General features: G+C 41.0%; 1 protein-coding gene across 1 annotated transcript; it reads left to right on the top strand.

The window, feature by feature from the left end:
- The first annotated feature begins 6518 nt into the window (after positions 1 to 6518).
- LOC119696943 (proline-rich receptor-like protein kinase PERK2) lies at positions 6519 to 8831 on the top strand. The gene is made up of 2 exons (XM_038126903.1): positions 6519 to 7346; positions 8154 to 8831. Exons 1-2 carry the CDS (start codon positions 6519 to 6521, stop codon positions 8340 to 8342), a joined length of 1017 nt encoding a protein of 338 aa, XP_037982831.1. The 3' UTR covers positions 8343 to 8831.
- Positions 8832 to 10930: the final 2099 nt, after the last annotated feature.

Raw genomic sequence — 10930 nt, 5'->3', positions numbered from 1 at the left:
AGGTAAAAACAAAGAAAAATCAGAAGTGACAATAATAGTGGGTCATTTACTTAATTACTCTCTCCCTACTCACAAGAGATTTTCCTTAATTTTTAGATTATTCCTGTTGTTGGAAATTTTATAACTCTTTAAATTTTGAGTAACTTTAGTCATGGGTTTGTTTGTCTTTGCCAGGGGTAGGGTCTAGACAGGGGAAGAAATGGACGTTTACCTTCAAAAGACTGTTTACCATGGGTTTGAGTTTTGCTGGGTGAGGCATGAGGCCTGATAAGGCCCAATCCTAGGAAAAAGATTCCTAAACTCTCAGAGTTTAACATCTACATGTTGGGAGTAGCCAGAAGACACAGGGGAGACACCGGACATTAACAGACATTAAGCCCTGGTGTGGTAGGAGACACCTGATCAGGGAAAAGATTGGTAAGAGAACCAAAGAATGAGAACCAAATTAGCATTGAAGCCTAAGGAATCAATAACCAATAAGAGATCAAATACTAAATTGTGTAATGCAGAACCAATGAACAAGGATTTATTTGCATTTTTTAACATATAAATATGTGGAAAAGCTGGTAAAAAAGGCTGGATGGAACTATTTCCATGGCACATCCTGACCAGAATAAAATAATGTCTGATTCTCTAACACTTAGAGGAATAGTGTTGGAGGTGTTTTTCTTCTTTCTGAATTTCAGAGATATTATGGCCATCATAAGTTTTGGCACCTGCTTCTGCATTCCACAGACCACAATAATAATAAGGCACTAGCTAAACCCCTTCATGTTCCCTACCAGTCTATTGATTTACTCCATGTAGGAAAAACAAGTACATACTAACTTCTTGGTCACAGAATAATAATATCAAGTTTGTGTGGAAGATCACGCTGTGAAAAATCATTGTCCAAAGAAGACAGAGGAGTCCTGCAACTTTATTTTGGAGTCTATTAAACCTGTGTATTTTTCTCTAAATTTCAAAAGTTCAGACTGTGCTCAGCTCTGCAACAAACTAGTGTGGTTTGATGTTCATAAAGACCCCCAGACCCATTCTTCCAGAACCTGATTGGTCCTTTCAGATCAAGTAATTTTTGAAGACATTAGCACCCATTTGTCCTAACATAGTGGAGCCTTTCTGTCTGAAGTTACTTTAACATCTGTCTACCTTGCAGTGTATTTCACTACAAAGGAAAGTACAACATCCTTTCAATATAACACTTACTTAAATGACTTACTACCATAAAATTTGCCATGTTTTCTTTCCCTCTCCAAATAGCAAAATCATAAAATAATAATAACAATAATTAGAAGGAAAAATGTTGCCACAGGAGACAGTTACATGTACTGATTTCCCAGCAGAAATTAATTCAAAACAAATTTACTTTCTAAACCTAAAGAAGATATAAATAATTCATGTTCTTGTATCATAAGTACTCTGCATGTCATACACTGGGGTACCTGCAACTTTTCAGTTTATTGATTTAAAATTTTAATTTAGAAAGTGATTATCACAATATTTTTTGCCTCTGTTCCACTCTTGTAATGTAATAGTCTTCAAATGATTATGTTAAATTAAAATTTATACAGTTTTACCATTCCTGATTTTCTAGCTTTTAATTTAATTGCTGAATGTATTTAATTCAATTTTGCTTATGTACTATTAACTCACCTTGCTCACTGATTCTGCTCTCAAAAATAAGAAAAGACTACTCCATAAAGACTGCAAAACAGGGTTTCACTTCTCTTAAACCACTTCCACATAAATGTCACTCCATCTGTTTTGGACCAGTGATTTCCATAACTCCTGTGACCAGAGCCAGGCCCCGTTGTTTCATTTTTTAACAGCCATTCTTCATTCATGCAAACACTGAACACCCTTGCCCACTAATGCACTCCATTTTCCTTTGACAGGCCCTTCCCATAACAGCCTGAGGTCCCACAGGTATCTGCTTGCTCAGTTCCTATTGAGCACTGCTACCATGCAAGTTCTTGCAAAACTCCCCAAGTCACTGATGTGTTCAGAGCTGGGCTTTGCTGCAGAGAACAAGAAAATGAATAGTTCATTTCTTGTAGGATCAGTGACATGACACGGAAAGTGACCTTATTCCAGTCACTGGAGGTTTGATGTCTCGGGACAGCGCAGGAGAATAAATTTGATACCTTAAGAAAGATGACACATAGGAAGAAGTAACCCGTGGAAAGGTAGAAGATGGTGATTCAGGCTTTCTTCTGGACTTTTACAACTTTGTATAACCACAAGCTTGGGGAAGGTTTACCAGGAGGATCCACAATTATTTCTGAATCTCTGCTGCCAAAAGCAGATTCCCTAAACTTTAAAACATATAAGCACTGATCTCTAACAAATGCAGTACAAGTGTTGACTGAAAAAAATCAAACAAACCAACAAAAGAGAAGAAAAGAGGAAAATAGCTCTGCATATGCCTATCTGACCCTATGTTGCAGGGGACAACATACCACTGATGCATACAGTGACATAGTCCATTGTCAGGCTCGCATTGATCTGTAACTGGCTGACATAGTTTATAGTTCAGCTTTTACAGGTACTAACATTTTGCCTATATTTTTAAGCTCTTACAGAGTGACAAGTTCTGACTGACTTGTATTCAGTGGTATTTCTCCTAAGTAGGAGAAATTTAGCTTGTAACCTCCAAAATCAATGGGCCATTTCAAATTCCCACTTCATTATTCCAAGTTAAATGACTTGCATTTATCAACTCAAATCTTATGCCATTGTGTTAAGTCTTGTTGTCTCTTTCTGACATGACTCTTGACTGGTGTAAACAAATATAAATTCTTCCACCTGAGAGTTTATTTTCCTGTTTTCAAGTGTCAGTCACTACTTCCCCAGCTTTTTCTTCTATATTGAAAAAAACTAAAATTCTTCCTTATTTCTACTAAAAGGAACCCTTTTATAGGTGTCATACAGAGAGAAAAAAAGGCCATCTAATGAACACCATTTTTAATTTTTATACATGGAAAGATATTTGAGAGTGAATATGAATAAAATCAGGAGAAAAATTTGTTAGAAAACAATTTCCAGTCATCTGAAACTACTAAATTTATGGTAAATATCTTGGGAAAGCATGGTGCAAAAATTGCTTTATATCAATCAGGCACACAACTCAGAAAAAAAAAAACCAACAAGATAGATACATATGTATGTCAAAAATTATAATCCTGCTGCACAAGTTCCCATTGGTCCCAGGTGTTCAAGTTGTGCTAGACTTAGTCTTTATGTATCCTCAGATTGCAATTAACTTTTCTTTCCCTTTCCCCCTGTGTATATGCATATGCTGTTATTAAAACATCAAAGGTCTATCCAAATCTAACTGGCCAATCAGATTATTATGACCAACTTTCCTTAGAAAGTGACATGAGGACAGGCAACTTGCTCAGTAACACACTTGACTTGCTGCAGAAACCATTTATACATAAATAACCATAGATAAGGGATTTGCTAAGAAGAGTTTAGACTCAGTATTTACTGAGTTTCATAGAAGAAACAACAGCTTCTATGAACAACAACAGCTTCAACAATGCTGGATCTCCAACAAGGGTCAGTGACATGAAAGCCTGTGTCATGGCCCCTCCATGAATGGTAAGGTCTTCCATCTAGGATGGCCAACACAAGCAAAAACTGCCAGCAAAAGAATAACTTTTTTCTTTCTGTGCAGTGATACATCTATGTCCTTCTTGAACTCAGACAGAGGGTTTGATACAAAGGGGTTTTTTTCTGTAGTCAGCAGTAATGATATTTCATTAAAAATTAATGGTAGCAACACTTAATTTTTAATCTTGGAATGATGTTGAAGTTTTAATCATTCAAAAAGAAACATTACAAGGAACCTCAAGGTGTAGTATCCCAAAGCAACTTGAACACAGGAAAACAAAATTTTTTTTGCTGTAAGTTTCAAGCCACACTGAAGTTAAGCTGAGATTTTGTGTGCCAAGTCTCAGCCTAAAAAGAGGGTGGTTTTGGCTACAGTATAAGCAGAAGAATGGGGAATGGGAAGCAGTCTAAAGGAAGCATCAAATAGCATTTTACTACTGTATGGTGGAGCAAGTGGCTATGTTACAACAAAATCATTCAACTGGACCATTTCTTGCATTAGTATTTTAATTAAAATAAAGAATACTTGCTTCCATCTTACATTCTACAATTGTCTCTTCAAATTTCCCAGACATACATAATGTAAAAAGAAAAGAGTAAAATAGGGTTACAAATCCTAGAAGACTTGCAATATAACTCAGAACCTTTGTGAGAAATATGGCAAATAAAACCAGAATTAGTGATTCCATAAACATTTATTTGGAGGCAATATTAACAGGTCCATAAAGTATTTCTGGGCAATAAAGAATAAATAACACCTATTATTAATGTAATGGTAAAAAAAAAAAAATGTTGCTTGCCACACCTTTGCAATACACTAGTTTAATACATTATTAAACAGCATCCCAGAATGGATAAACACTGAACAGAAACTCCAGATGTAGAGATATTGCTGTAGTTTTATCAGCAACATGGTTAATGCTAGCCCAATCCTGATCTCAGCGTAGACAGGGCCTTTGGTATGCTCTGTTTGGTTTTTGGATGAATAACAACACTTAATGCAAGCTTCTCAATGGGCTTGGTTGTTTGATCAAATCACTTTCCAGTGGGCACAAAATCTGCCTCTAATGTTTGCACCTTAGCTTTCATTTTAAAGTAAATCACTGCAATGAGACCCTGCCAATTTAGCCTTGTATGTCACTTTCTCCAGCCAAACGGTTGTACAGACTGTCCCCTGCCAGGTCTTCCACCAAGAGAAAAACAGGTCTTGTCCCAGCCATGCCAACAAATCATTCTGCTCTGCAGAGCCTGCTCTGCACATCCTCACTGGTTTCCCCCAAGCAGCCTCTCTGTTCAGCCCAAATTCAACTGCGGAGGGAATCGGTGGTTACTGGCACCATAGGTTAGGAACTTTTAAGGTGTGCTAGCCCACTTCTGACAGTAGAAAAATTCCCAAGGAGACACAAGGCTTTCTTCATTGCCCTTCCTCTTCTCCATCCAGTCAAGTTGCTCTGGGTGAGAAATTCAGCCATACCCAGCAGGTTTCTCAAGAACGATGAGAAACGTAGCACAAACCAGCACTGGCTGAAAATGAGGTAAAAGCCTTTTCTACTCAAATTGAAGGTGATCTTCTCACTGGAGCCTAGGTCATATTGGTTTATGAAAAGGAATTGCTGATGCAATTCTAGAGGATCAGGTGGATCTCTGTCTCCAATGCTCATGCCCCCAGATGCTTACCACATCAGCATCCTTTCACTTGGGCAGTAGCACTAAAGCCTGATTGAGATCTGCCTCTTTAGTGTGAAGATTTCTGTTATACACGATTGTGTCTTCCTTTAGTGACTAAATGTATTTTTGAAAGCCATGCCCCTACATAATTTTTAGAGTCTGTAATGTATGTATCTAACTATGATGTGTAGATTCAACTCTCTTATCTTTAATTCCTAATTATTCACCAAGGTATGAATAGGATTTTGCTTAGAACTGTTGTAGTTATGATATTTTATGAAAATCCCTTTGCTAGGATTTTCTTCTCCTGAGAAGCTGAGAGGGCCTCAGCTTCAAATGTAAACAATTTGTTATCTGCTACTGTGGAATGCAGCAGGTGCCTTCTTGATTAGTCGATGTGGGATGCTTCTACTTGGCAACCAATCCAGGAGGCAGCAACTCTCGGACTCTCTGGGAGTCACAGAACTTTATTATTCATTCCTTTCTATTCCTGTCTCACCTTCTGATGAATCTTTCTCTCTGTTCTTTGTAGTATAGTTATAGTGTGGTCTTTTTTTAATGTAATATATATCATAATATAATAAACCAGCCTTCTGAAATGGAGTCAAGATCTCTCCTTCCCTTCACCAAGTCCTAACTGCCCTGAAGACCACTGCATCAAATGGTGACCCTGGACATGTGGCAAATGGTCATCTCCGACTGTGTGGCATTGATGGTCACTACTCCAGTGACCACAGCCTGGAGCTGAAGAAATGAGGACCCTGAATTTGGGCAGAGTTCCTAGCCAAGGCTGAACACAAACTTCCCAGACAAGATGTCCAGAAGCCTTCACAGCACAGAGCAGCTTGCTGAAGCTGGGCACACAATGTCTCAAGGTACTTTTGACTTTTCCCTTCTTGAAAATCCTGCCCTTCGCAAAATGTGGGTGGACAATTTGCTGACAGTACCTTCAGAAAGGGAAGTTTCTTTCTCTCCTTCAGAGGAGGAGATTGTTGCTCTCTGGCAACATTGGGCAAGTCTGGACAGAATGAGAATGGTGAAGACACATTTTTACAAGTTCTTTCGCTGGACAAAATTCCATGTTTTTTTTTCCAGATCTCAAAGACTCCCTTGATTTAGACATCTGGGAGGACATGGATTTTTATTTTAATGACATTGTTACCTATGGATTTCCTTTGCCAAGTGTTTACCCCTCTTTCAGGTGTTTTTGGGCAATTTTGGCATGCAGGGCTTCCATGGCGGAGCTTCTGCTTTGGCGGTGGGAGCATTTTGGAGCCTCCCCAGAGCCGGCAGGAGACGACCCTGTTCAGGGACAAAAGCTGCTGTTTTTTTCTGCCTCCGAGTCGTGGGGGGGTGAAGCTTTGCTCACACTTGAAGAAAAAGTTTTTTCTACGCCTTTGGAAAAAAAAAGTTTTTTCTACGCTCTCGTGGAACCGTTTTTTTGCCCCCCTCCTTTCTCGCTGGGGGGCGGCTGGGCGCCTCCGCCTTTCTCTCTGCCCCGCCCAGCCCCGCGGGTCCCGCTCCGGCGGGCTGTCCCGCCGCCGCCTGCGCCGGCCGCGGCCGCGGCCCTGACGCCTCCCGGGCCAGCCCCGGCCACGGCCCCGCCGCGTTCCCCAGCGGAGTTTGTCAGCGTTCCTCTCCCAGAAACACTGCCTCCCGCGACTTCATTCCAGTTGCCGGGCAACGCAAGCGGCGAAAAACACCCGCCTGTCTCGGAGAGGGAGCACGGCCCCGCGGCCACGCCGCGCCCCCCGCCAGCTGTCCCGCCGCCTCCCCTGCCTGCTCCTGTGCAGCTGATCCCAGAACCACGACCAGAAGCGGCTGCCGTCTCCCTGCCTGCTGTGCCTGCACTCTCTGCCAACCCGATTCCAGTGCAAGATGATGCCGAAGCGGCCGCGGTGGCCCCACCAGCTGTCCCAGCAGTCCCGCCACCCCTGATGCCCCGGGCGGTGGATGCTGAGGTGTCTGCGACCGAGCCAGCGCCCCCCGCGAGTTCAGACCATTCCGAGGCCACTGCTGCGGCTGGGACGGTGGTGTCGGCGACCCGCCTCTCTCTCCATGGGGTAGGTGGTCCAGATTGGCTGGTAACAGCCGGTGCTGCCAGAGTCACCACTGTCAAACTCAGTGTCATTCTGGGACATGGCATTTTTCACGGGTGGTCGGGAGTTTCTCGCTGGGGGTTGGAATGCCTGCTTCCCCCCGCACACCTTGGCGGCGTGGGGGAGGGGGTTCCTGGAGGTTCTGCCTCCGGCCCCGAGCCCGAAGCAGGTCAGGGTGGTGCCAAGGGGCAAAAAAGTGGGAACACTGGCATTTGCGTTGCAGGGGTAAGTGAAACAGTGCAAAGTGAGCATTGCTTGTTTGCTTTGGGGTCAGGACAACCTGAGATCCAAGATCAAGATCCCTGGGAAAGCTTCTGTCCCACAGCTGCTGGCGTGCGCCGGTGCCACTGGGGGGAGAAAGCAATTGATCACATCTGCACTGGCAGCATGGTCACACCGGGTTGTGAGAATACAGATCCCGCCTCACTGGCCGGGTCGGGGCCGTTTGGCTCGTTTTCCTGGGCCAGAACCTCCACCCCTGTTGCTGTTAGGGTTGGGAGCTTTGCTTCCCCCACCTGGACCCGGGCCACTAGCGTGTGGGTCGGGTTTGGGTTCCCTGGTCCGGCCACCGGGCCCAGGGCCTCCACAGGGTCCTAGAGGCCACTGCTGCTGCTGCTGCTCTTTCTGAAACGTTGGGGAAAAAATTAAAAAAAAAAAAACAAAAAAAAAAAAAAAAAGTGGTTCAATTAAGGGCTGTGGCAAGGGCATTTCAGAATTTTTTTTAAAATGTCAATGGATTTTTGATAATTATTGATTTTTTTTTTTCTTTAGCAGTTCTTTTTTTCAACTTTCTGCGAGCTTCTTTCAGGACCAAAAGGACTTTCAGAGATGTCAAAGAGGAACATCTTCAGTCCATGGACACTTTCTCCTGAATCTCAGCTGTTTGGACTTGAAACAATGGACATTCTTTGCATGGATTTTTGCATTTTCTTATATTGTAAGATTGTTTTAGTGATATAATAGAATTTGATATTCTACAGGTGAAGGATTTCTTTGATCATTCCACATCAGCAGTGATTGAGGTTTCAATTGGTAACAGATAAACCTCATGATGAGTGTTTGTTCTCTCTTCTGCAAGAGCATAGCAGAGGAATTTACAAACACCATTTTTCTTTTTAATTAATTATATAAAGAAGGGTGAAATGTAGTTATGATATTTTATGAAAATCCCTTTGCTAGGATTTTCTTCTCCTGAGAAGCTGAGAGGGCCTCAGCTTCAAATGTAAACAATTTGTTATCTGCTACTGTGGAATGCAGCAGGTGCCTTCTTGATTAGTCGATGTGGGATGCTTCTACTTGGCAACCAATCCAGGAGGCAGCAACTCTCGGACTCTCTGGGAGTCACAGAACTTTATTATTCATTCCTTTCTATTCCTGTCTCACCTTCTGATGAATCTTTCTCTCTGTTCTTTGTAGTATAGTTATAGTGTGGTCTTTTTTTAATGTAATATATATCATAATATAATAAACCAGCCTTCTGAAATGGAGTCAAGATCTCTCCTTCCCTTCACCAAGTCCTAACTGCCCTGAAGACCACTGCATCAAACTGCCCAAATTTTAAGAGAGTTATAAGCAAGCATGCTTAACTCTGTATTTAAACAAAGAAGAGAGTATCTGATCAGCAGGAATGATAAATATTGATTGAACATTCATGCCATTTATTTTGTACTGCAGCTAATCTTTATCCGAATATTTAAATTCAGACAGTGATATTTAAAGCACCTCTACTAAATTTATCACTTGTGCTTACCACAGATATGAGGATCACTCTTTTTTATTTGGCAAGCTAGAAGAGATCTACTCATCCTCACCAACAAAACAGTAGCCTGAATTTGGTTTAAAAGTCATACAAAGAAAAAGGAAAATCATGTCCAAAGTTTCATCAGCTAAGAGTGGAGATGAGATGAACATAGAAGAGACTGAAACCTTGAAGCTTCACAAAAGGACTTACATTCTGGATTGTTCTCAGCTTATCCCACAAGCAATAATACACTTTACACAGATAATAATCCTCTAGGTATTTTACAGAAAAGAGGAAAAGACAATGTGATTTAAAATCTACAGAAATGGATAAAGTTTGTAAGTAGGACTAATGCCTGGGGCTAGAAGTCAGGTCTGTGAGGATTCTTGCATTATTCTTACGTAATTTCAAAAAAGTGTCATACTAGTATTTTATTTGGCCTGAAATATTTTTAGTTTTTAATACCAATAAAAAGCATAATATGACTGCAAAAGGTAGAGGAGAAAAGCCCTTAAAATTTTCGTTAAAACTCACTGTGTCCCTACTCTGGTTTCAAGTTTTGTTTTTCCTTCTTGGTCTGCTGCAGTTCAGCTTCTTAGCTCTACTTTGGTCCTGTTACAAAGTAATATCTAAACTTAAGTAAATGATCCTCATCTCAGGATGTTTGTAGCTTCCTTTATCATAGAACTTTAGAATATGCTGAGTTGGAAGGGACCCATCAGGTCATCCAGTCTGCCTCTTGGCTGTAGTGTAAATATGTGTAGATGTTTGGGGGTTTTAGCTCTGAAGGAAACATTTTTTTAATAATATTTCCCTTTCAGTCATCTACATTCGCTGATTTAATTTTGCAGCTCCAAGTCACTGGCTAGAGCAGTAGTATGTCCATACTAGAAAAAAAACAGGGAAGGATAAAGAAATACCACCTGTTTATAAACTATGCAAATAATACGGCCAATCAACCCTGCTGCCAAAATCCAGCAAGTGTTGCGGTGCTCCGTCAGTAAAGTACGCCCCAGCTCTGCCTGTTACTCTTCTTCTGCCTGCCCATAGGTGGCACCAGTCGTGTTCGTAACACCTCAGTCTGTGTCTGCCAATATCCCCGCAGACCTAGACTGTAGCTTCCACCCTGGTTTCTTCCTTGCTGTCGGTGGATGTGTTAATCACCAATGTAAAATACATGCAGAAGCAACTTCAGACAAGCTAAGCATGAAACACTCTTCTATCTGCCACGTCACAAATGATAAGACCAAAATAGTAGCAAATAACAGTCTGAAGCATACTTCTCAGGAAACATGGCTTTAAAAATGTTAAGGTGTACTTAACATTGTTCTTCTGGCCCTGCCAGTACCAAAGAGAAGCAGCAGACTCAGGGTCCCGAGGAAACCCATTTCAACAAAGTAAACCCAAAATCTGACAAAGTGCATCATTGACTATAATTTGTGCCAAAGACCTTTGTAGATGTTAAGCACTATGCCAAGTCACAGATGTTTATTTCCCATCCCACAAGTTTCAGAATTTTGGTAAAAAGCCAAAAAAATGGAAAATCATGCTGTTTGAGAAGAAAAATTAGTAGAAATCCCTAAGATTAAATTGTTCCAATACTTCATGTAAATAATAATATCTTTTTTTTTGCTGTTGTTGTTAAATGTTCACACTTTAAACTATAAATTAACTAAATAATGTGATAAAATATTTGTCTTGAATTATAAAATAGTAAAATATTTGTCTCAAAACTATCAAAAGGGAACATTTCAAGAAGACATTTCTTCCCCTAGAATTAGAGGGAGTTAGATCAGAATAATAAGAA

Source organism: Motacilla alba, chromosome 2 (genome assembly GCF_015832195.1).
Source record: "Motacilla alba alba isolate MOTALB_02 chromosome 2, Motacilla_alba_V1.0_pri, whole genome shotgun sequence".
Taxonomy (NCBI): Eukaryota; Metazoa; Chordata; class Aves; order Passeriformes; family Motacillidae; genus Motacilla; species Motacilla alba.
Note: the sequence above shows the minus strand (reverse complement) of the source record. Positions and strands in the feature narration are given on the sequence as shown.